Source organism: Eleutherodactylus coqui, chromosome 2 (genome assembly GCF_035609145.1).
Source record: "Eleutherodactylus coqui strain aEleCoq1 chromosome 2, aEleCoq1.hap1, whole genome shotgun sequence".
NCBI classification, from domain to species: domain Eukaryota; kingdom Metazoa; phylum Chordata; class Amphibia; order Anura; family Eleutherodactylidae; genus Eleutherodactylus; species Eleutherodactylus coqui.
In genome coordinates, this window is record NC_089838.1 from 16,224,240 (window position 1) to 16,251,599 (window position 27,360).

The window sequence follows — 27,360 nt, forward strand, 5'->3', positions numbered from 1 at the left end:
GGCGCCTGTTTCTCAAACTAGAGACTCTAATGTGCTTATCTTCTTGCTTAGTTGTGCAACGCGGCCTCCCACTTCTTTTTCTACTCTGGTTAGAGCCTGTTTGTGCTGTCCTCTGAAGGGAGTAGTACACACCATTGTAGGAAATCTTCAATTTCTTAGGAATTTCTCACATGGAATAGCCTTCATTTCTAAGAACAAGAATAGACTGTCGAGTTTCAGATGAAAGTTCTCTTTTTCTGGCCATTTTGAGCGTTTAATTGACCCCACAAATGTGATGCTCCAGAAACTCAATCTGCTCACAGGAAGGTCAGTTTTGTAGCTTCTGTAACGAGCTAGACTGTTTTCAGATGTGTGAACATGATTGCACAAGGGTTTTCTAATCATCAATTAGCCTTCTAAGCCAATGAGCAAACACATTGTACCATTAGAACACTGGAGTGATAGTTGCTGGAAATGGGCCTCTATTCACCTTTGTAGATTTTGCACAAAAAACCAGGCATTTGCAGCTAGAATAGTCATTTACCACATTAGCAATGTATAGAGTGCATTTGTTTAAAGTTAGGACTAGTTTAAAGTTATCTTCATTGAAAAGTACAGTGCTTTTCCTTCAAAAATAAGGACATTTCAATGTGACCCCAAACTTTTGAACGGTAGTGTATATATATAAAATTTATCCACCTTCATGGCAAATGGCTAGCAGTGAAATGGTGAACTGGTTCAATACTGTACACTGTGTGCGTATTTTGCATTCTTGTCCGGTATCTCCTACACACAGTTTTTCAGGACTTAACAAGGTCTACAGATTTGTTTCTTATGAGAAAAACCTGCGATACCCACTGCTCATTAGGGTATGTGGGTGGGGGTGCTCTTTATCTTCTCCATTGGATTACTTTGGCCAGATTGGAATATTAACCCCTTAACGACCAGCCCATAGTGTTTTTACGTCCTCCCAAAGTGGGCTTTATTCTCTGAGGACGTAAAAACATGCTTCCTGCAGAGAATAAAGCCCCTCGGGCTCTGGACGTGACACCTCCATGCTGTCGATGTCCGCAGGTAGCCGACAGCATGGAGCTGTCATCCCGGGCTGTACGGACCCCCCCCCCCCCCCCCCCCGGTATTGCGATCGATGCTATCCAATGGATAGCGCCGTTCGCAAAAAAGTAAATAAAAGTTGAAAAAATGTTACATATTCAGCTGCCCTGATGTATCGGATCCATCGGAGCAGCTACAATTACTCACCCAGGTCCGGGACGCTGCACCCCGCTCTCCCGATGCTCCGGGCCCCGTAACCGTCCTTCTGCGCATGCGCGCCAGGCGGCATTACGTCAGCCGCATGCGCAGAAGGCCCAGCGGCGCGGAAGACTTAAAATCTCCTGGCTCCCAGCTCCTGTAGGTACCGCAATCGCCGTTATACAATGGATAACGGCGATCGCGGAAAATTGAAAAAAAGTAAAAAAAAAATTAAAGCTTCACCTCCCCTCATGGATCGGATCCATGAGGGGAGGTGAAAATACTGACCCCGATTCCTCCATGTCCTCCGGCCGGTCTCCGGACCCCCCGCTGGCGTCTGCGATGTGCCGATGTGGCGCTCATGCGCAGAAGGCCGGCGAGCCCGGCAAATTCAAAATCTCCCTGCACCCGGCTGTCACACTTAGCCGAGTGCAGGGAGATATGACTGGGGACCGCTGTATGCGGTTTCCAGTCATATGATCACCGTTATCCATCGGATAAGGGTGATCATATAAAGTTAAAAAGTAAAAAAAAAAGTTAAAAGTTTATAAAGTTAAAGTTTCATCTCCGATGAAAAGATATGATCCGTAAGGGGGGATGAAATTACGTACCCAAGGTCCCCGGATTTGTTCCCTGATGGGATGTTGATCCGCGGACCTTACCCCAGCTTCTGCGCATGCGCCCGTCAGCATGATGGCGGATGCATGCGCAAAAGTGAAAGATTGCCCAAGAAATTTAAAATCCCCCTGCTGCTGGCTGCCAAAGAGCCTGGAGATGTCACGGGGAGCCGCGGTATGCGGTTACTGGTCACGTGATCGCCATTATCCAATGCATAATGGCGATCACGTAAAAGTTTTTTAAAAAGTGGCAGTTACATCTCCCCTCACCGATGCGATCGGTGAGAGGAGATGAAACATCTTCTCGGAGGCTTCCGCATTTGAATTCAGATGTGATTATCCTCCATGGACCCTTCCGGCTGCTGCGCATGCGCCCGCCGGCAAAACGCCGGACACATTCGCAGGAGCTGGGGAGCCCAGGAAATTTAAAATCTCCTTGCTCCCAGCGACCAACAGTCGCTGAGTGCTTGGAGCAGTGACCGGCGGCCTCGTTGAGCGGTCCCCAGTCACGTGATAAAGTAGTGATCTAACATTAGGCCGGTCACACATGACTGGAGAGGAATTATGGGTTCTGCATGCGCTTAATCAGCGGTAATCCATGGATCAATCGCATGCATTGGATTACACAATTCCCCCCAATTAGTGGGTCGGAATTACGTAATCCACTCGCAGAAACAGAACACGGCATGCTATATTTTACCGCCTATATCCGCGACCTAGAGCCCATTGTGCTCTATGACCGCAGATATACCCGCAGCCCATATGCAAACACATTGTGTACGGGCTGCAGGTACCCGGGTCATCTCTAATCGACAGCGCGGGAAATAAAAAACAAACAACGGTGTACTACGCATGACCGCCTGTGTGAGTAGAGTTATGCGCAGTACATTACATGGCCGTACGCAGGGTCACAGCTGGAATCCGCTGCGGGCCTCCGCAAGCAGATTCCACCTACGGCCGTGTGAGCCCGGTGTTATTCAGACCGCTACCCGTAACACGTAATTTACAAGAAGCCCCAGGAACGCTCGCCTTGATGCAGTTCCAGGAGCAGCTTGTTGAGCGCCTTCTGTGTGAGACCCCCGCACTGCAGCAGGATTACAAAGCCTCACAGCGCCACTTTCTACACCCCATCCCCGCCGCTGAGGTCGAGAAATACCCCCCAAAAAGCATGAGAGGAGGGGGAATACCCGGTTTTCTTGCCCCATGTGCCCAACCCAACCAGCCTCCGTAATTACCCCTGTCTTCGGACATAAAACGCAGTTTATATTATTACCTTTATCTAATATTTAGGGAATGCCAAAAAAAAGGGGTTGGGGGAGGATTATTTTTAGGAAGTCAAATTTTTTTCCGTATAAGTGGGCAATGGGGCCTGGAATTTATTCAGTTCTGCCCTGAAATTCAGCGGGCATTCCCTCCATTATGGGCCTAGCCATGTGTCCTGTAAGTAGATTAGGGCCACAATGGGTATGTTTCTGAACACGGGACAAATGGGGGTATCCATTTTGGGGTGAAAGTCTTCATTTTTATGTACACTGTACAAAAAAACTGTTTTTAAATTGACAAAATTGCCAAAAAATGAAAATCGTACTTTTTTTTCCTTCTGCTTTGCTTAGATTCATTCAAATACTGTGGGGTCAAAATACGCAGTACACCCCTAGATGAATTTGTTAAGGGGTCTAGTTTTCAAAATGGGGTCATTTGTGGGGGTTCTCTATTGTTTTGGCCGCTCAATGGCTCTACAAGTGGGCAATGGGGCCTGGAATTTATTCCGTTGTACCCTGAAATCCAACGGGTGCTCCTTCCATTATAGGCCTAGCCATGTTTCCTTTAAGTAGATTAGGGCCACAATGGGTGTTTCTGAACACGGGACAAACAGGGGTATCCATTTTGGGGTGAACGTCTTCATTCCTATGTACACTGGACAAAAAAAACTGTTTTTAAATTGACACAATTGCCAAAAAAATGAAAATCATAATTTTTTCCTTCTGCTTGGCTTAGATTGATTCAAAAACTGTGAAGTCAAAAAAGTCATTGTACCCCTAGATAAATTCATTATGGGGTCTACTTTTCAAAATGGGGTCACTTGTAGGGGTTCTCCATCGTTTTGGTCACTCAATGGCTCTACAAGTGTGCAATAGAGCCTAAATCTCCTTCAAGCAAAATTTCTGTTCCGAAAGCCACCGGTTGCTCCTTTCATTTTGGGCCCCATTGTGCATCCAGACATAAGATTAGGGCCACAATGGGTATGTTTCTGAGCACAGGACAAACAGGGGTACCTATTTTGGGGTGCAAGTCTTCATTCATATATGTGATGTACAAAACAACTGCTTTTAAAAAGACAGAATTGCACAAAAAATGAAAATCGTAATTTTTTTCCTTCGGCTTGGCTTAGATTCATTCAAAAACTGTGAAGTCAAAAAAGTCATCGTACCCCTAGATAAATTCGTTAAGGGGTCTACTTTTCATAATGGGGTCACTTGTGGGGGTTCTCCATCGTTTTGGTCACTCAATGGCTCTACAAGTGTGCAATAGGGCCTAAATCTCCTTCAAGCAAAATTTCTGTTCCGAAAGCCACCGGTTGCTCCTTTCATTTTGGGCCCCATTGTGCATACAGACGTAATACTAGGGCCACAATGGGTATGTTTCTGAGCACGGGACAAACAGGCTTATCCATTCTGGGGTGCAAATCCTCATTTTCATGTGTACTATAGAAAAAAGTCCTGTCTTTAAAATGACATATTTGCAAAAATATGAAATTTTAGTTTTTCTCTTCTAAATTGCATTGACTCCTAAAAAAAAACTGTGGGGTTAAAACACTCATGACACCCCTCAGTGAATACGTTAAGGGGTGTAGTTTTTAAAATGGGGTCATTTGTGGGGGTATCTATCATTTTGACTCCTATGAGCCTTTCCAATCTTGGCTTGGTGTAGGAAAACGAAGTGTTCCTCAAAATGCTGAAAAGTAATGTTAAATTTGTACGTCTCTTAAATGGTTAAAAAAAAAACGAAAGTTTTTCCAATGTGCGCCCATAATAAAGTAAACGGATGGAAATATATATCTTAGCAAAAATTTCTATATTATGTTTGCACATAATTGTGATATTGCAGTTGGAAATGTGAAAAAATGACGATTTTTTCAAAATGTTCCCAATTTTGGCGCTTTTAATAAATAAACACAAATTCTATCGGTCTTTTTTTTCCGCCTAAATGAAGTACAACATGTGGTGAAAAAACAATGTCAGAATCGCTTGGATATGCAAACCTTTCTGGTGTTTTTCCATGCTAAATTGACACGTGTCAGATTTTCAAAATTTGGCCTGGTCATTAAGGCGCAAACAGGCTTGGTCACTAAGGGGTTAATAAAGTCTATGCTACTTGGGTATATGGGAAATTCATGTTCACATAGCAACATACACCTGAGGCGTAAACATAAGTTAATCATCAGCGTCATTACATACTGGGTCAATCATGAGTTGTTATGATGATGGGAGGGGCATTCATGTAATTGGTGCATCATATTCAGTATATCTGTATTGTACTTCCTTTCAATAAACCAGAAGGGTATGGGGGCTGACGGAGAGCATCCATGAGTTCAAATACATATATTCATGCTTGAATGCTTGAAGCTTCTCATTATAACCAATCTGGAGCAAACCAGTGAAATATTCTGGAATATGATTTATTCCCATTACACCTGTGTCCCCCATCATCATCACTGCAGCATTACTATACCCCCTTAACAACAAAGGAGAAAAGCCAGCTCCTTAAAAACACTTATTTTATTCAAAAAAATTACAAACGGTAGGCACTGTGTAACACCATGTATACACTCGTACACACAGAAATACTCTTCCTTGATCACAGCTAACAAACTCACATGGTACTTCCCCTTAAAATCAATTATGAACCAATCATACCTTTAAATCATGTGTGCATATTAAGTTTGATTGCGACACCCAAAACAAAAATAGATACAGCAAATCATTTTTAACATTTAAACGCACTGGTAAAACAGTTCCCAATTTCAATATCCAGAATGCCTCTCTGATGAAGAGAAATTTTCTCCAATTCCTTCCTCTTAAAGGTTTTTGTACGGCTTTAATGCCACAGAATATATCTCAAAGTATCTCATATTATGCTTAGTGAAAAAATGACCAAATATGGGATTGACAAGGCAACTGTTAGGTTGATTCACAACTGGCTGAGTGATTGTACTCAGAGTGGTCATAAATGGCTGCACATCCAGGTGGAGGAATGTATCAAGTGGGGTACCACAAGGCTCTCTCCTAGACCCAGTGGTGTTCACTTTTTTTTTATAAATGATCTTGAGGAGGGAATTGATGGGGAACTGACCAGATTTGCTGACACAAAGCTAGGAGGGATAGCTAACACTAGGGGAGTATTCAAAAAGATCTAGAAAAGCTTGAACAGTGGTCAGCAACTGACAGAATACTGTTTAACAAGGAGAAATGCAACGTCCTACATCTGGGCAAGAGAAATGAAAAAAGCACATGCAGAATGGGAGGAATTGGGCTAAGCAGCACATGTGAAAAAGACTTGGGTATACTAATAGATCATAGACTGAACATGAGTCAACAATGTGATGCAACAGCCAAAAAGGCAAACACAGCTCTGGGATGTATTAAGATCACGTAAGGTAATTCTCCCCCTCTACTCTTCCTTAGTCAGGCCTCATCTGGAATACTGTATCCAATTCTAGGCACCCCACTTTAAAAAAGACATAGACAATCTGGAGCAAGTTCAGAGAAGAGTTACCAAGATAATGAGCGGTTTGCAAATCATGTCCCATGAGTAACGGATAAAGGATCTGGGAATTCTTAGCTTGCAAAAAATAGGGCTGTCACAGTGCAGAGGGATCAGCCCTATTCTCATCTGCACAAGGGAAGACTAGAAGCAATAGGATGAAACTGAAAGGGAGGAGACACAGATTAGATATTAGAAAAAACTTTCTGACAGTGAGGGTGATCAATGAGTGGAACAGGCTACAAAATTTGGTGGACTGGCTGAACTGAACTTTTAAAGTTTGCTCATTGCTTATTTCTCTTTTAATATTTACACCTAATGGTTTACATATTTTAACACATATATTAGCATATGAAGAGTTGATAGACTTCCAATGGGGTATGGTGGTGGGATGCCACCTGAGTTACCAATCAGCATGCAAAAAGAAAAACAGAGGGTTAGAGTGGGCCCGAATGGAAGATATAATCCAAAGGATATAGTGTAGTATAAGGGCAATATTTATATGTGCAGTTCTAGGGTGCTGCCAACCCAAATATACATCTGTTTGCATGGAGCATAGTAATATAGTCCAGAAAAGTAGTAAGAACGATGGGTTAAGGGTGCAACCTTTTAAAGCGTTGCACCTTTGACCCATGGTTTTGGTGTCTATCTGGACCAATCCGCATGGGACATTACATCGCTTTTGGACCACTGTTGGCAATGTTATTCTGAAATTGAAAACCTCTTGTGTGTGGGCAGTGCAGCCACGTTCGGGGAGACCTCGTAAACTGACAGCCTTGTACAAGCACATTGTCGGCCATAACACTTGCCCAGGAGGTCTCACGGCCATTGAAACATCCATTAGTACCAGAACAATCCATTAAAAACTGCATGTGAAGGGTTACCATGGATGAGTGGCTGCATATAACTCCAACATCACAGCAGTGAATGCATAGAGGAGCCTGCGGTGGTGCTTGGAGCTTTGTTCTTGGACTGTAAATGAGTGGAAGCAAATGTTGTGGACAGATGAATCACAATACACATTCCATTTGGATGGCCACACTTGGGTGTGACGGTTGCCTGGAGAATAGTTTCTCTGTGACTGCATCATCCCTACAGTGAAGTTTGGAGGAGGTTCTGTTATGTTGTGGGGATGTTTCTGCTGGGAAGGACTAGGTCATTTAGTAATAGTGAAGCCCACCCTCAACGTCAATGGACACATAGACAGTCTGCGCAATATGGCATTACCTATCTTGTGGCAATGCTTTGGCACAGCTCCGTGTCTCTACCAACATGACGCGTGCCATGTCATACGGCATGCAGTGTGGAGGGTTGCTTTGAAAATGCCTCTTGAAAGCCCTGCCTTGAGGGGCAACACATGTGGTTGCTGGATGTCCTGAACATATCACTGAGCTGTCATTGTCCATCGTACCAATACTAAGGGTGACTGATTGACGTATGTGATGGGCCCAGACCATCACAACAGCAGTTGGGTCCATGTGTCGCTCCACAGCAAAGACAGAATTAAGGCTCCCACCTCTAGGTCTCTAGACAAGAATATAGCCATCATCAGTACCCAAATTAGACCTGAATTTTTCGCTGAAGACAGCCTGGTAGGTGTCAACGGCAGGCCACAGAATGGCACTGCAAGACCAAATGTTCTTCCGCCAAGCGTTTATGAATAGTTCTGACAGACACAGGCGCCTATAATGATGGTCGAGCAATCAGACTATCTTCTCTACTGGTGGTCTGTGTGGATGCCCAGTCGCCTTGTGTGGATAAGCTTACACATCCACTGGTCCCAACACCTCCTAACAGTCTGGTCAGAACGGCCCATTTGGTGTACAGTGCGTCGATATGACCATCCAGCTTCTCACAGTCCAATAATGTGCTCCATCTCAAACTCGGTTAACTGGACAAAATCTCTTTGATTGCATCGTAGAGGCATGTCTAGTGGGGAATAAGCTCTTCACAAGCGGAAAAAGAGGTCTACTACACACAGCTAGCCTCTAAGAGCCTTTTTATAGGCCAAAGATAGAACCACTTTTAGGGCCTAAGGTGGCAAGACCATTCATCTAATCCTACCACAACTCAACTTTTTTGCATATTTTCCTGGGATGTAACTGCAAGCCACATTTAAGAGCAAAACATCAATTCCTTCTAGGTGCTTGATTTCAATGGCAACAAATTTCAAAAATTTACATTTAGCTAAACTGTCTGACAGTAAGACTATAGACGCAGAATAGAAAGAACTGGGGGAGCAAAACCCGAATAGTTGGGTGTCTCAGAAAGGAAGCAAGGGACGTAGACGTTTGGAGTGTGCAAGATATAATGGAAATGCTCCACCTAAGTGGGTGTGGGTGAACAGAGGGATGCAACTAAAAAAACTGGTAGCTTGGCGCAACACTCCAAAGACAGACAATTAATTTAAAAGATTAAAGGGCTTCTGTCACTAAAAAAGAAAAATGCTCTACTTATCTATTCCTCCCCCATCAGTCTACTTACCAGATCTTCACCTCCCTTATCTACTCCTGTCTCCTGCAGTCCAGGGGGTCACATCACCTCCCCTTGCCTGATTCTGCTCCTTCCTGTGAGGTTATGTACATTAGGTTGGCAGTCTGCCAATGTACCTTATGTCACAGCTCACAGGCCAGCAGGAGGGCTGCCTATCTTCTTCAGAGATTACTCATGCGAGCTATCTCTGAAATAGATTACAATTCCTTCCTAGGCAGTGAAGCTACAACACTGGAATGTGACCTTCACTGACCCAGCAGGAAGGAATTTGTGATAAGCAGCCCTCATAACAAGCTGGGCCCAGCCTGCAGTGAGCTGATCTGGGGCACCGGAGAAGCTCAACCAGGAGAAGATGTGATAAGAAGACAGACAGGGAAGGAATAGGTAAGTTTTTATAGATAATTTTTCCTTTAATGACAAAACCCCTTTTAAGTGTAAACTTCTTTGGTTAAATAAACAGCCAGCATAGGCTAGTATTTCGGCTTTGACTAACCCCCGGAGCTGATATATGTAAACTTCATGGCAAAAATCAGTAGGGCAGACTGGCAGGAAAATGGGACAAATGGAACAATAGTATACTTGTGTGTGCATATTCAAACCCTTCCGCCATGTGCACTTCAATTTGGTGTGTACTGTCCGCTGCAGACAACTCGCACCATTTTATGGTACATGTAAACAAACTCTAAACATGGTACTGTTATGGCATGGTACTTCTGCCCCAAGTCAGTTTGTGAAGTGACTAACTTGCTAGATCTGCCGCAGTCAATTCAGTGGGAAGCATCCCGGAGTAACATCAACTCAACTATAAGGCAATAGACCACACCGAACAAGTGCTGACGTGTATGGCGCTTTAAAATTGCTTGTTTTGATCTACGTGGTTTGGTCTCTTGTTTTGGCCCCATATTGGCTCCATGTTATAGACCTTTGCGGATGTTATGCTCGAGACTTCTTGTTGTAGTTACACTTCTAATATTCTTTTTCTTTAGGCTATGCACCAGTTACAGGAATGTGTCACCCAGTACGTAGTTGTACATTAAACCATGAAGATGGATTCTCTTCAGCTTTTGTAGTAGCTCATGAAACTGGTCATGTGTAAGTAAAATATAAATAAATATATATATACAATACATATTTGGGGGGGCACATACTTTTTAAGAAGTGAGTTGTCATTAATGTATCTTGTCTTTTATATATATAGAAAATCGTAAACCTTTCCATATACATAAACCTGTAATGCCTATTGTACATTCTTTACACCCTGTGCATAGTAACATAGTATGTTAGGTCGAAGAAAGACATACGTCCATCCAGTTCAGCCTATTTTTCCCCAATGTTGATCCAGAGGAAGGCAAAAAATAACAAATGCGGTAGAAGCCAATTTTTCACATTTAAGGGAAAAAATTTGTTTCTGACTCCAATCTGGCAGTTAGAAGAATCCCTGGATCACTGATCCTTCTGAAGTAATTAGTGATTATAATTAGAGATGAGTGAGCATTAGAGATGAGCGAACCTACTCGGCCACGCCCCTTTTTCACCCGAGCGCCACGATTTTCGAGTACTTCCGTACTCGGTTGAAAAGATTCGGGGGGCGCCGTGGGTGAGTGGGGGGTTGCAGCGGGGAGTGGGGGGAGAGGGAGAGAGAGAGGGCTCCCCCCTGTTCCCCGCTGCTAGCCCCCCGCTCCGCCCCCCACGCTCCCCGAATCTTTTCACCCGAGTACAGAAGTACTCGAAAATCGCGGTGCTCGATCGAATAATTACTCAAAACGAGTATATTCGCTCATCTCTAGTGAGCATACTTGTCCGAGCTTGATGCTCGTTCGAGTAGTAGCATACTCGATAATGCCCGTTACTCGACCAAGCACCACGCGGGGCTCGAGGAACTTTAATGTCACCTCCCCCTAGCGCCATTTTTTAGCCACTAAACATGCAGAGAAGGAGAGAGAGGCCAAGCATGGGGCACCTTGAAAAATGCTCAAGTCTCCCATTGACTTCAATGGGGTTCGTTCCTCGAACCGAGCTGTCGAGCATTACAAAAAGCTCGCCTCGAGTAACGAGCACCCGAGCATTTTGGTGCTCGCTCATCTCTAATTATAATGTGTAATATTTTATCACTCCGGAAAGGTATCGAGGCCCCTCTTAAACACTTTTATAGAGTTTGCCATCACCACATCCTCAGGCCAAGAGTTCCATAGTCTCACTGCTCTAACAGTAAAGAGACCACTACTAATTTGGTGTAGAAACCTACAGACGTAGAGAATGTCCCCCTGTTACAGTCACAGTCCTGGATATAGAATCATGGGAGGAATTTCTGTATTGTCCCCTACCTACATGGTTATTAGGTCGCCCCTCAGTCGTGTTTTTTTTCTAAATTAACCCTTTGCAATCCACTGTCTGCCGTCTAAAGACATTATGATTTAAGGCTGTACAGCTGCGATGTTGGAAGACGTCCATCGGGGTTCTCTTACTGTATATGGCCAGCCTCTCTGCTGTCAGAGGCCTCTCCAATGTGTCACCTCATGCAGTACTAGCTTTAGCCAGCATATAGCGCTGTTGTATAATGGCAGAAAAAGAGTAAGCCCCCTAGGAAAACCAGGATACAAATTGGATTGGAAGGTTTAAGTAACCCCAATGTTGATAACCTCTCAGGGTATTGCAGTGCACCCATTCCCTGTATTACTTTAGTTGCCTGCGTTTGAACCCACTCAAGCCCTGATCTGTCCTTCTTAAGTACTGGTGCCCAAAAATATACACAATATTTCATGCATGGTATGACCAATGACTTGCAAAGAGGAAGAACATTGTTCTCGTTATGTGCTGCTATACCTGTTTTAATGCCCCTTCATGATCCTATTTGCCTTCACTGCAGCTGCCTGACACTGGTTGCTCTAGTTAAGCTTACAGTTAATTAAAATCCCCGAGTTCTTTTCTATGTCAGTGTTAGTTAGTCGTTTCCTATTTAATGTGTAATGGTGACATGTATTTCCCCTGCCTATGTGCATAGCCTTACATTTATCAGTGTTAAAGCTTATTTACCTGTTTTGTGTTCCCCAATTTATCCAGATCTATTTGCAACCACATTCTGTGCTCCCTTGTGTTAATTTCTTTACATAGTTTTGTGTCATATGCAAATTTTACTTTGCAATCCTACTATCAGGTCATTAATAAATATATTAAAAAGAATAGAGTCCAGTATTGAACCTGTTGTACCCCACTAGTAACGGTGAGCCAATCAGGGTATGTACCATTAATAACGAACCTCTGATTTCCATCATAGAGCCAGTTACTTACCCACTTGCACACCTGCTCACCCAGATCAATCATTCTCATTTTATACACCAACCTATTATGTGGCACTGTATCAAATGCTTTGGGAAAGTCCAGATACAAAGACTAACCCCAATCCAGTCTAGAACGTACCTCCTCATAGAAGCTGATCAGATTGGTTTGACAGGAGCGACCCCTCATAAACCTATACTGATATAGAGTTATACAGCTGTTTTCCTTTAGGTACTCCAAGATAACATCTCTTAAATACCCTTCAAACATTTTACCTACAACAAAAGTAAGATTTACTGGCTTGTAGTTTCCAGGTTCATTTTTTGAGCCCTTTTTGAATATTGGCACCACATTCGCAATGCCCCAATCCAGTGGACACTATAGCGTCCTTAAAAATAAGAAACAGTCGGTCTATCACATTACTTATTTCCCTTTAACCCGAGGAGTGTATGCCATCGGGGTCTGGTGATTTGTCTACTTTGATCTTTTTAAGACGGCTTTGCACTTCTTCCTGAGTTAGACTGGCGACATTTCATTATCCTCTATGAATATACTGGAGAGAAAAACTATTTAATAGATTTGCTTTCTCTTCATTACCCTCTACAATTTTTCCTACATTATTCATTAACACTTTCAATATTAATCTGTTTACTATTTATATAGTTGAAGAACAGTTTAGGGATAGTTTTTCTCTTTGGCAATAACTCTGTTTTTTTGCGTTAAACGCTTTTTTTCTTATTGTTGTTTATTGCCCACTTTATATCTTTATTAAGCCACATTGGTTTTATCTTATTCCTAACCCTTTTATTTCTGTAAGGTGTAAAATTCTCACAGTAAGTATTTAAGATGTTACTACCAGTTTTTTAACTTTATTGGTCAGACTTCTAGTATTTGTCACCGTACAATTTAGAAGGTTTTGGTTATATTGTTATTTTAAGTGTATCCCTATTAACTATTCTTCCAGTTCTAACTGTACTAAACCCTCCCACCATTCCATCCCCATTCTCATTACTTAATCCAAAGTCACTGTCTACATTGTCTTCCCCTCTAACTCACCAGTTACCCCACCTAGTCCCTAGTTTAAACACTCCTCCAGTCATCTTCTCCTCTAACACAGCTGCACCCTTCCCATTGAGATGTAGCCAATACCTACGGTAGAACTTGCAGCCAACTGCAAAACTGGCTCAGTTCTCCAGGAACCCAAACCCCTCCTTTGTACATGAACTCTTGAGTCGCTTGTTTACCTCCCCAATCTCCCTCTGCCTTTTTAGTGGCCGCGCTACAGGTAATATTTCAGAAAATACTTTTTTTGGAGGTCCGTGCCCTCAGCTTACATCCTAGTTCCCTGAAATTGTTTTTAAGGACCTTCCACCTACCTCTAACTTTGTCATTCGTGCTAATGTGTACCATAACCGCTGGATCCTGACCAGCCCCTCACAGTACTCTGTCAACCCGATCTGCAATGTGTCGAACTCGAGCGTCAGGAAGACAACACACCGTTTGACGATCCCGGTCTTTATGGCAGCTTGCCCTTTCTAACCCCTAATGAAATGCATCTACAGATGTTGTGGTACGGACCCCGTATCACGCCCAAACGGCATATCAGTGTACCTAGTTATATCGCTGAATAAATAAAATCATGGCCAGAAATATGTCGGGCATATATTCCTAATTGGAGGATCTCCTGTGGAAATATTGCCAAAATGGGAATTATGGTTTTGCAGAGGTCATACATGCTTTAGAAAGTGCTGGTCTGATTGGCTGAGTGCTCAGCCAATCACAGGCAGCGCTCAGCCACTCATTGAATGACAGCTGAGCGCTGCCTGTGAATGGTCACAGTGCTAAGCCAATCAGAGGCAGCGCTCAGCTGTCATTCAATGACTGAACCCTAAGGGTGTAGCGCTTTCCAGACAGCTGGTGCAGCTGTCTTTGGAACAAGGGTGGGAGATTTGGATTAAAGAGCAATGCATAAAATCCACAAACTAGATTGAACAGGTGGCACTCGATGATATCAAATTTCGAGGCAGAAGTGTATTCCATAACAAAAGTGCAGAATTAAAAATGAGGACGTGGTACACACAGAAAAGCAACAGCTGTTTCGCGTCGCATGATGCTTTCTCAAGCCTTCACACATTCGTGAATTTTGGATATTCTTGAAATGGCTGAGCAACGTTGATCACCATATGGAAAGTGCTGTCAAAGATTTACTTATTTATTGGGTGAGCGGCGTTTGCTTCTATTGGAGGTTTGCAGTGCATAAAATATAGATTATAAAATACATTATATAATTCTAATGCTATAATATAAAACTAGGATTTAAAAAAAAAAAATGATTTAATTATATATTATAAAATATACAATTTGTATTGATAGTGAAAAGTTATCTGCAAGAAAATCACTTTTGGCAACAATATCAAACAGCATAGAGGGTAAAATAGATTTTTCAGGCCATAAAAAAAAAGTTAAAGGAGATTGGAATGAATAAAAACTGCATAGTCAGCTATATCCGTGATTTCCTGTTCAGTGCTTCAGCTCTGGTGCCCTCTGAGCAGAGCCCAGAAGAAGTGAGGAACGGTCATTGTGCTTAGCCACTGGCAAGCTACAGCGGCCATGGAAGTATCACCACTGAAGCCTGTGAGTGGCTGAGTGGTCATATACACAAGGAACAGTACTTGACCGCCAACCGCTTATTCCAGGATCTGTGTGGCGGGCATCAAGGTTGCATCACAGGACACTGAGCCATGCGGGTAGGTGAGTATTCAATTTTTGTTAATATGAAGTCCTTTTAACTTTTTTTGTTTTTTATGTCTCGCACAACCCCTTTAAATATTATCAATTAGACAAAGAGCAGTAAGTTGCATCTAGGGATAATTTTACATTATCAACACCCCTGCTATACCTCTGTTCCTGCTTGGTGACTCTACAGAACTTTGAGTAACCAAGTACATCTTGTGAGAGTTTGCAGCTTTTGCCCGATTTCTTACGCCTGATATGCCACATTTGTTTATATCTGGGGATACATTGTGTATTGTTTTTGTCGTGTACCTTGATATATCCTTGGTTAGGAATAGGAAAAAAACAATCTGACTAAATAAAGATGCAAAGAGGGTAATAAACAACAACATTTAAACTACTAAAACAAAAAGGTAGTGAAGAAGCCCTAAAAACCTATAGGGTAAACAATAAATTGTTGTTGTTTATTCGTTCAGTCACTTCCGACTTTTCGTGACCTCGTAGACCAGCCCACCCCAGAGCTTCCTGTCGGCTGTCGGCGTCCCCAACTTCACCAGGGTCCAGTCCGTCAAGTGAAGGATATTATCCATCCATCTTGCCTTGGTCGGCCCCTCTTCTTTTTGCCTTCCACTTTCCCCAACATCAGTGTCTTCTCCGAGGTATCCTGTCTTCTCATTATGTGACCAAAGTACTTCAGTTTTTGATATCCTTCCTTCCAGTGAGCAGCCTGGCTTTATTTTTTGGAGTATGGACTGGTTTGATCTTCTTGCGTCCAAGGCACTCTCAGCATTTTCCTCCAACACCACAGTTCAAAAGCGTCTATTTTCCTTCACTCACCCTTTCTTATGGTCCAGCTCTCACATCCATAGGTTACTATGGGGAATACCATTGCTTTAACTATGCGGACCTTCGTTGTCGGTGTGATGTCTCTGCCCATAACTATTTTATTGAGATCGATCATTGCTCTCCTCCCAAGATGTAAAGGTCTTCTGATTTCCTGTTTGCAGTAATCTAGATATATGAAGTCTGTCACCGCCTTCACATTTTTTCCCTCTATTTGCCAGTTGTCAATCAATATAGTTGCCATAATCTTGTTTTTTTTTCATGTTTAACTCCAACCCAGCTTTTGCACTTTATTCTTTCACCTTGGAAATAAGGCTCCTCAGCTCCTCCTCGCTTTCAGCCATCAAGGATGTATCATGTACATTTCTAAGATTGTTAATGATTCTTCCAGCGATTTTAGCTCCAGCCTTGGATTCATCAAGCCCTGCTCGTCACATGATGTGTTCTGCATACAAGTTAAATAGGTAGGGTCAGAGTATACACCCCTGCCATACTCCTTTCCCAATCTTAAACCAATCTGTTGTTCCATGGTCTGTTCTTACCGTTTCTACTTGCTCGGTATCCAGATTCCTCAGGAGGCATACAAGGTGACTTAGTATCCCCATACCACCAAGAACTTGCCACAGTTTATTATGATCCACACAGCCAAAGGCTATAGAATAATCAATAAAACAGAAATAGATGATTTTCTGAAATCCAATGCCTGCCTCCATTGTCCAGTGGATATTGGCAATATGGTCTCTAGTTCCTCTGCCTTTTCTGAACCCGGCTTGTACATCTGGCAACTCTCGCTCCATGAATTGCTGGAGTCTACCTTGCAGGATCTTGAGCATTACTTTACTGGCATGTGAGATAGGGGCCCGCGTGCGATAGTTAGAGCATTCGTTAGTATTTCCCTTTTTTGGTATGGGGATATAAGTTGATTTTTTTTTTCCAATTTGATAGACATTCTTGTGTTTTCCATATTTGCTAGCATATGGCATGCATTACCTTGACAGTATGATCTTTCAAGATTTTAAACAGTTCAACTGGGATGAACAATAAATCAAATGTATATAAAAAGCAGTTAAAAACAAAAAAAGTTGAAGACAGAGACATATTGCCAAAGAGAGCAAAAATAAGTCAATTAATAGATTGACCTGATGTTCGCTACACAAACCTAAAATGTTTAGAAAAATGGTTGATGTGAATCTCCGCCTCTCCACCCCCTCTCTCTCTCTATGCCACTTCTCTCTCTCTTCCTCCCTCTCCATGTTGCTGCTCTCTCCCTCCTCTATGACGCTTCTCCTCCCCTTGATGATGCTTCTCCCACCCCCTCCATGACGCTTCTTCCGTGCCCCCCATGACGCTTATCTCTCACCAACCCTCTCTCCATGCCGATTCTCTCCCCTCCCTTTCCTGTGTGTCTGTGTGTTGTTTCTCTTACCAGCACTTCTGTATCTCATTGGCCCTGCAGCCAGCAGTGACGTTCATGAACATCACTTAGCAATACTTGAATCCTTTCTGGTGTGAGTGTGTGTTTGTCTGTGTCCATATGTTTATTTCTCTCTCCGGTGCTTCTCTACGTCTCATCGGACGTCAGCCAGCCGTGACATTCATAGTCTCATGATGGTGTGAGAGAGAGACGCTGAGAGACTATGAATATCGCTTAGCAACACTTGAATCTCCCTAACTGCATATGCCGCTATACTTTAACATGGTTACTTTGACATGGCCTGACAGGTTACTCAATATACCCACCTCAAATTTTTGAATTTTACGGTGGTGGTGAGGATCAAAGAAATCAAATGACACCCAATTCATCATCCTGAGGTGAGGCAAAGTGCCCAAACAGTGGTGCAAGAAAAAGCATGTTGTCTTATTTCTATTAAGTAGTAAAAAGTTTTAAACTGAATATGCTGTCTCTTTAAAAAATAATGTTAGAAAAAGCATACAGCGTGATGAGGAGAAAGCAAATCTATTACTTCCCCCCCCCCCCCCCCCAGTGTATTCAGGGGAAAATGAAATGTTAGATGAAATGCATAGTTATAAAGTAAACTCTCCACTGAGTGCACTTCCCTCAGTCCTCGGCTGATCGTGCAACCTGACTTCCTGGTTACAGGATTTGTAAATCCCGCCTCAAGGAAGCAATGGTTGTGATTGGCTGAACAGCTGTCGAATAACCAATCATTGCAGCGCTCAATGAACCAATCATAGCCATCTAGTTGTGGAGGTGGGATTTATGAATTAACTAGGCCACCGATAGTCTATTCATAAATCCCGCCTCCACAGCGCGACAGCTGTTGATTCGTTCTATATATTTTAGAAGGTTGTGCTACTATTCGTTTTGATTGGTCATTACCCCAGTAAGACGGAGCCATGTTTGGTCTCCATTTCATGTTGTTTTCATCCCTGTCAGTCTTTAAATCTGCATAGAGAAATGTCCGGGCTGTGAGAAAAATGCAATATATGCCTTATATTACATATCTGTTTGTGATGTGATTTAAATGTAAATTTGCTAAGAATGTTTAGTAAATATTGCCCAATGTATATTCTAGGTTAGGAATGGAACATGATGGTCAAGGAAATAGATGTGGAGATGAAGTAAGAATGGGCAGCATTATGGCTCCACTTGTACAAGCTGCATTTCATCGCTTTCACTGGTCTCGATGTAGTCAGCAAGAGCTTGGCCGCTACCTAAGGTAACTAAATTGTGAAATTTGTTTAATCACATTATATATTTTTTTGCAAGGTTTTACTGCTAAAATTGGTCATAGACATAATGATTTATTGTTAATGGCCCAAATTAGTGATAATTGATTATACTACCGTGTTTCCCCGAAAGTAAGACAGTGTCTTATATTAATTTTTGTTCAAAAAGGTTTACCTTTTTTACATGTATAGCTGCCTGGACACTATTTAAATTGACTTTTTAATTAACTGTTAGAAGGGCTTAATTTTGGAGTAGGGCTTATATTTCAAGCATCCTCAAAAAGCCTGAAAAATCATTTTGCATCCTCAAAAATTCTGGAAAATCATGCTATGTCTTATTTTCAGGGCATGTCTTATTTTCAGGGAAACAGGGTAGTTACATGTATGATACAGAAGACAAAAATGGCCACTTGCATCCACCATTAGGAGGAGTTTAAGAGCTTGCTGCATGCTTTTTATACATTTAAAGTGAATGTATCATCTGTACATATATTTTTACTAGATAGAATCAGATACCGAAATATACTCTATTTTTTAATGTGGTTACCGCGTTTTTGACAGTGCTTTCAGCTACATTTTTTCAGTTCAGGCATTAGCAAGTTGCTTGGCTGCATTTTATAACTATGCTAAAACTGCAGCCAAAAGGCTATCCAACTGCAGGGTTTTTGCAAATGTCTGTGTGAGGAAGGCCTTAACCATCCTCTGCCCTCTCAGCTGTTTAGAAAAACCAAACCTCTTTTGGAAAAGTTACTCGCAATTACTAGACTCTCAGGGCTCATGCCCCGGACAGAGTGGATATGCCACGGGAGTCCCATAGGGATAAACAAAACAGTCCCTGCTGATGATCGCGGAAAAATGCGCTTTTTTTATTGCGTTTTTTCGCGGTCTCCGTTAATACTATATTAATGGAGACCTCCAGCCACCGTAAAACGCAGTAAAATAGAGCATGCCACGTTTTTTTCCCGCGGCAGAATCCCGCATGTGAGGACTGAGCTATTAGGTTCCATAGAACCTAATAGCTGTGTTATTCCGCCACGCGGAACGTGGCATAAATCCGATTATGGGCATTAGCCCTAATTCTTCGTAGTTTTCAAGATCTTGCTGTCATTCAATAAGAGCCTTTGTTGTTTAATTCAAGTGTATAAAAATCTGTCCTGATCATGTGATGGATACAAACACACCTGTCAGCTCATTACAATGCCACTCTAAGAACTGAACATGGAGCAATAAATGACCAAGACAAATTTTTATACCCTGGAAGTATGCAATGAAGATATTGAACGACTGCCAGCAGAAATCTTGAAAGCTACATGGAATACAGGGAGTATATTGTAAGATAAATGTATAAAGTAAGCTATAAAAGGTGAGAGTACATTTATTCTAAGGAATTATATGTTCAGCAGCATCAACAAAAAGAAGGCGGCAAAGCTGCCACTGAGCCCCTATATAATCAGTGAAGGGGTCCTTTCATTGACCCCGCTGCTCAAACATTTGCGGACTCTCCTGCGGATTGGCCATCAGTGCTAAAATTCCTTTAAAGGGGTTTTGTCATTAAAAAAAAATTATCTAAACTTACATATCCCTTCCCTGTCTGTCTCCTTATCACATCTTCTCCTGGTTGAGCTTCTCCAGTGCCCCAGGTCAGCTCACTGCAGGCTGGGCCCAGCTTGTTAGGAGGGCTGCTTATCATAAACTTCTTCCTGCTGGGTCAGTGAAGGTCACATCCCTGTGCTGTAGCTTCACTGCCTAGGAAGGAATTGTAATCTATTTCAGAGATAGCTCGCATGAGCAATCTCTGAAGAAGATAGGCAGTCCTCCTGCTGGCCTGTGAGCTGTGACGTAAGGTACATTGGCAGACTGCCAACCTAATGTACGTAACCTCACAGGAAGGAGCAGAATCAGGCAGCTGGAGGTGAAGTGAGCCCCTGGACTGCAGGAGACAGGAGAAGATAGGGGAGGTGAAGATCTGGTAAGTAGACTGATGGGGGAGGAATAGATAAGTAGAGCATTTTTCTTTTTTAGTGACAGAACCCCTTTAAAGCTGTGTGAATAACAATATGTAATGCTCCTCTTATAATAATATATCGGGGATGTCTTTTTTTCCCAGTTCTTATGATTGTCTGCGTGATGATCCTTTTGCCCATGATTGGCCTTCACTTCCTCAGCTGCCCGGAATTCATTATTCCATGAATGAGCAATGCCGTTTTGACTTTGGTATTGGTTACATGATGTGCACAGCTGTAAGTATTGTCTTTTAAAGTGTTTTATAGAATCCAACTAGACTTTTGCATCTTTGTCTGTTTATCTAAAAAAGATTTTCATAAATCCGCTCCTATCTTTGTTATAGCAACCAATCACACAGCGGACTTCATTTTTCAGGAGCGCTATGAGGAATTAAAGCTGAGCTGTGATTGGTTGCTATAGGCAACAAAAAGTTTTTGCTGTAGACCGTTCCATGAATCTTCCCCATTGTCTGTTTTTATTTTACTCAGGTTTTTGTTTATAATTTTTCTTTTCTAGAGGGGAAACCATCACAAGATACACTGGATTAGCCCGCTGGTTATTGATTATATACATCAGCCAAACTGAGCACAGGGAACTGCAGTGTAAAGCAGGGGGGATTAATAGGGCAGCATTAAAGGGAATGTATTGTCAGAAAATAACATACTGATTAAATCACTTGTTTATGATAAACATATATTTTTTTTCATTTGATGCTATATTTTACATGTCACAATAAGTAGAAAACAATGAAATGAAACTTTTTTTTTTTTTTTTTAATAAAGCTAGAAGCAGATAACTCTGGGTCCACCATTAACAGCAGATGATTGTCATAGCTATATCCTTTCCCTGCCTTCACAGTGACCTCCCATCTACAGTGGGAAAGTATTAAATGAAAAAAAAATATGTGAATGTCCCCCAGAGGTCCTATATGACGTCATGGTGGACTTAGATAGTATAAAGAATAATTACATACATCAGTAAGAAAAAATTACAGAATAAATCAACAATACATACATAAGAAAGAAAATAACCCAAAGCCGATGCCAACCAAAAACTGTCGCCGTATGTGCCCTGTAATCCAAAACCATACATACTAGATATCAAAACGTCCGAAACACGAGGAACCCATTCCCAAACTTTATTTTAGCGTAAATATACAAATTAAAAAAAATAAATAACTAGAAATGTTTTTTTTTTAGCTTTTTACCTCCAATAAAACCTAAAAACGGGAAAAAAAGTAAGTGAAAGAGATATTAAAAAAAAATAGCCCTATATGTCACAAAAAAGGAATGCAGCAAAAATAATTTTGGTAGCTAAAGGTTAAAAAAAATAGGGCAGTAAAACCACCACATGGGTACAAAACAGCCTGGTCCTTATTGGGTTAAATCCATATGAACCAAACTGTACTTGGGTGAATGTACGTTGAATAACTAGGCTTGTATCGGGAATTGAATATATAAAGCTATTTCTGAAGAGTTGATCTCCACCAAATCTGCACCATCCTACATTACAATGAAATTCATAGGGCATACCGCACTTGTTTGAACAAGTGTTCAATCCATTGGATGTCGCCATCTTGTCCGCTCCCGTATGACTGGTTCAGGGTGGCGTACTCCTTTTAGCACATAGTTAAACAAAAATAGGAAGAATTTGCAGTTTGCTCTAATTCACCATGAGATGGTCTACTCTCACATCTCATTAAATGAGAAAGCCATTGACCTTCAGGGTAGTTCCCAGAAGATATCTCTTCAATAGATTTCCACCTCTTAGGCCCAATGTCCACTTGCACGCAAACATGGAGAGAAAAAGACAGTTTCTTACCGCTGCGGATCCAGTGGGGGTCTCCTCCGTTGCGGCCAGGTCTTCTTTCTTCAGCATGGTAATTCTGTCAGGGCACGCTGGTTGACGCACCCGGCACATTTCGGTAGTTTTTTTTTTTTTTCTTTTAATCGCCTGCTTATCCGTGGCCTGTCCACAATGACAGCTGTGGGCAATCTGTGGATCGGGCAGCTTCCATTGACTGCGATCCGCATGCCGGGGAAAAAAATTACATCCGCATGCTTTTTACTGACCTGCGGATGCTAATGCATTTCTATGGGGGACTTGATTTGAGGATCTCCCACAAATCAAATCTGCACGTGGAGATTGGGCCTTAGAGTCCAGACGCAGTGGATGTTCTCTGGGTGTGCAGTGAAGATTCTGCATCACAAATCTAGAGCAATTTACAGCACAAGTGGATGAGGCTTTCAAAATCTCCTTGACATGTCCTAGAAAATGTCCGCACAGAAATCGGAGCACGCTGCTCATTCATGGTGGAAATGTTTCATCCCATTTCCCCCCCCCCCCCTTCCGACTTCTTCCTTAATCCATCACTCTCACCCCTCCTTGCAACTGTAATCTGATTACTCATTGTAGGAACTTCTGTGTACAAAATGTTCAGTGTATCGGGTCTAATAAGGGGACAAAAGGAATTCTTTTTTAGAAGTCACACAATACTACAAAGTTCTTATCCTCACTTGTAAAAGTGATTTATGGAAAAATTCAATGATATTGTTCTTTAATTCCCTCAACCTCCCTCCAAACATGCATTGTTTTAAGTGGCATATATAAAAACAGCAAATTCATTCAGATGGAACTGATATTTGTGGCAGAAATGTCGGCAATAAATCTTTTCAGTGTGAATGCACCCTTATTAGAGTTGAGCGAACATACTCTGGCGAGCTTGATGCTTGTTCGAGTATTAGCGTACTCGATGGTGCTCGTTACTCGAACGGGAGAGGGGGAAAGTGGGAGAGGGGGAAAGTGGGAGAGGGGGAAAGTGGGAGAGGGGGAAAGTGGGAGAGGGGGAAGGGAGAGGGAGGGAGAGGAAGGGAGAGGGAGGGAGAGGAAGGGAGAGGGAGGGAGAGGAAGGGAGAGGGAGGGAGAGGAAGGGAGAGAGAGGGAGAGAGGGAGGGAGAGGGAGGGAGAGGGAGGGAGAGGGAGGGAGAGGGAGGGAGAGAGAGAGGGAGGGAGAGGGAGGGAGAGAGAGAGGGAGGGAGAGGGAGAAGGAGGGAGAAGGAGGGAGAGGGAGGGAGAGGGAGGGAGAGGGAGAGGGGGAGAGAGGGAGAGGGAGGGAGAGGGAGGGAGAGGGAGGGAGAGAGAGGGAGAGAGAGGGAGAGAGAGGGAGAGGGAGAGGGAGGGAGAGGGAGGGAGAGGGAGGGAGAGGGAGGGAGAGAAAGAGAGAGAAAGAGAGAAACATGAACCAAAAAAAAAAACTCTGCACCCGGCGTTCCACATACAAAAATGCTTGAGTCTCCCATTATGGCCAATGGGGTTCGTTACTCAAGTAGAGCTCTCGAATTTTACGAAAAGCTTGACTCGAATAACGCAGACCCGAGCATTTGGGTGCTCGCTCATCTCTAGTCACTATTTCTACTGATGAAAACATGGAATATCTAAAGTCATAGTTAAGAAAAATCTAAATTCTTGTTTCATTTGACTTTTCTTTACAGTTTCGCACATTTGACCCCTGCAAGCAACTCTGGTGCAGTCACCCCGATAATCCTTACTTTTGTAAAACCAAAAAAGGACCCCCTTTGGACGGAACAATGTGTGCGCAAGGAAAGGTAATATTCATAATGCAGTATGAATATCATAGTAACATAGGCTGAAAAAAGCCAAATGTCCATCCAGTTCATGGGAAATAGATATATTCTCAATGCTTGGCTATAAAGCGTTCAATAGGAAAAGGCTGCAATACTCAGTTCAGTCGAGGACCCCGTTACAGATTTAGCATTTTGGCCCACCAGTTTCAAGTTCCGCCGCTGTATACGTCCCAATTATCAGACGATTGTCTGAATGTTTCTTTGCCCAATTGTAGGGCCATGTAAAAGGACAAATAGGAGATTGAGCAAGCGCATATCTTTTATGTGAGCAGAGATATAGTCGCTGCTCGCCCGAATATAGCCTTTTGCAGAGGCGTAACTTGAGGCTCCTGGGCCCCAATGCAAAACTTGTAACAGGGCCCCCAACTATAATGCTTTATTCATAGTACTGGGCTCCCTATATGGAGAAGAGAGGCCTTATGGGTCCCCTAAGGCTCCTGGGCCCGGGTGCAGCCGAATCCCCTGCATCCTCTATAGTTACGCCCCTGGCCTTTTGTAAACATGGAGTTCTGAAGTCCTCCACCTATAAATCAGCTCGGGTTGATTGGCGCTCGTCATTGGTGCATAATTGGTACATGTAAAAGGACCCTTACTATCTACCTTGCTCAGCCATGCAACTATATTTGCTTGTCAATACTCAATATGTACAACAATTGTGCAACTTGCTACACATTTTAGCTAGACCTAGTATAAATGTGTATGTAAAGAAGTTGCATGTAAATGTTCCCATAATCATCAATGAACTTTTTGAATATACCAAGGAAAAAAATAAGTGCTACTATTATTCGCTCAAGGATGGGTATAGCCTTTTCCTTGTAAATTCCAAATTTTAACGTTTGTGTGTTTGCCAAGCCATTACTGTTTTTTATTATTCATTTTTTATGTAGCTTAATCATTTTTATGGAAATGCTATATAAACTGTACAGTTATTTTTAGAAGAAGATCCCTTAATTATGTACCATCAAAGGAGGTTCCTTGTGGACTCCGTGAATTTTATTCTGAATTAGAATTACTTTAGATATAAGGATCAGTTTTATCTACAAACTAAAGGCACAGCAATGGGCGCAACGTTTGCCCCAAGTTATGCCAATCTCTTCATGGGAGCCTTTGAAAGGAAAATACGTGTTTTAAGGAAAAAGACTATCCCAGGGCCCTCATAGACTCGAGTAGAGATGAGCGAGCACGCTCGGATAAGGCAGTTACTTGATAGGTGAGCAGGGGGTAGCGGGGGGGGGGGGGGGAGAGAAAGATCTCTCTCACTCCCCCCCCCCCTTCGCCCGCTGCTTCCCGCCCCCCGAGCCTGCAGTTAATCGAGCGGACGGGAGGGAGGGATTCCCACCACCCCAGGTCACCCTTCCCTTACACTTAGGCCTCATGTCCACGGGGAAAATCAGGCCCGGTACGGATTCTCCATGGAGAATCCGTAGCGGGTTGCTCCTGCCCTGCGGACATGAGCGCTGAAAATAAGAATTAACTCCCCTCTCGCATGCTCCCGATCTTCCCTTCGCCGCGGCTTCATCTTCTCTCCGCCGCGGCCGGATCTTCTTTCTTCGGCCCGGCGGATGTGCATGGCACAGATAGGTACTATCTACTACATCTTAACTGCAATCTAGGTTTACCAACAGGTTTTTACATTGCATATGGGCTGCGAGTACCCACGTCATCGCGGGAAATATAAACAAAACAATAAAAGGTGTACTGCGCATGACCGCCTGTGTGAGTATGTGGTCATGCGCAGTATATTATGCAGCTGTACGCTGGGTCACGACCGGGTTCACAGCTGTAATCCGCCACGGGCCTCCGCCTTCGGATTTCGCATATGGCGTTGTGAGCCCGTATTATTCAGATTGGTTAGAATGCCAATGTAATTTACAAGAAGTTCCCCTTCCTGCAGTTCCAGGAGCAGCCTGTTGAGCGCCTTCTGTGTGAGACCGCCGCACCTCAGCAAGCTTACGAGTCTAAGGAGGTGCGAAGGTTTACAGAGCGCCAATTTGTACACCCCATCCCTGCCACTGAGGTCAACAAATACCCCGCAAAAAAGTGTCAGGCTTGCACGAAGCATGGGAGGAGGAGGGATACTCGGTTTTATTGCCCCATGTGCCCATCCCAACCAGGCCTCTGTAATTACCCGCTTTAATACATACCACACAGTTTTACATTATTACGTTTATCTAATATTTAGGGAATGCCAAAAAGGGGTGATTATTTTTAGGGAGTTTTTTTCTCCACATGTATGCAATTAGGCCTGGAATGTATTCAGTTGTGCCCTGAAAGCCACAGGGTGTTGTCTCCATTATAAGCCTAGTCATGCATCTTGTAAGCAGATTGAGGCTACTGTGGGGGTATTGCTAAACACAGAAGAACTATTGCTATACAGTTTGATGTGTCTCTCCAGTGTACCCTGCTTGAAACAAAACCATTATGAAAGTTAAATATTTGTAAGAAAAATATTTTTCACCTGCTTTATAATAAGTTTTGCAAAAAAAACTGTGGGGTCAGAATGCTCCATACACAACTAGATAAATGGGCTAAGGGGTCTAGATCATTTGTGGGGGACGTCCTATCATTTTGGCAGCTTGATGGCTCTACAAGTGAGCAATGGAGCCTGGAATTTCTTCAGTTCTGCTCTGAAATCCAACGGGTGTTCCCTCCTTTTATAGGCCTACCCATGTGTCCAGTAAGCAGATTAAGAGCTACAATGGGTATGTCTCTGAACACAGGAGAAACAGGGGGATCCATTTTGGGGTGCAGATCTTCATTCATATGTGTGTAGCACAAAAAAATATTTATTAAATTATACAATTCCCAAAATATGAAAATCATAATTTTATCCTTCTGCTTTGCTTAGATCCATGCAAAACCTGTGGGGGCAAAATACGCAGTACACCCCTCGATGTATTCATTAAGGGGTCTAGTTTTCAAAATTTGTGGGAGTTCTCTATCATTTTGGCAGCTCAATGGCTCTACCAGTGGGCAATGGGAGCTAGATCACCTGCAAGCAAAATCTCTGTTCTGAAAGCCACCGGCTGCTCCTTTCAGCTTAGGCCCTGTTGTGCATGTAGGCA

General features: G+C 42.8%; 1 protein-coding gene across 1 annotated transcript in view; it reads left to right on the top strand.

Annotated features, from left to right (window-relative positions):
* LOC136611133 (A disintegrin and metalloproteinase with thrombospondin motifs 2-like) overlaps window positions 1-27,360 on the top strand; it is a 238,633-nt gene that overhangs the window by 102,717 nt on the left and 108,556 nt on the right. Inside the window, exons 7-10 of the mRNA XM_066590415.1 lie at window positions 10,091-10,196; window positions 18,494-18,637; window positions 20,755-20,887; window positions 24,143-24,256. Of these exons, the coding sequence (XP_066446512.1) occupies window positions 10,091-10,196; window positions 18,494-18,637; window positions 20,755-20,887; window positions 24,143-24,256 (497 nt within the window). The remainder of the gene's footprint in view (window positions 1-10,090; window positions 10,197-18,493; window positions 18,638-20,754; window positions 20,888-24,142; window positions 24,257-27,360) is intronic.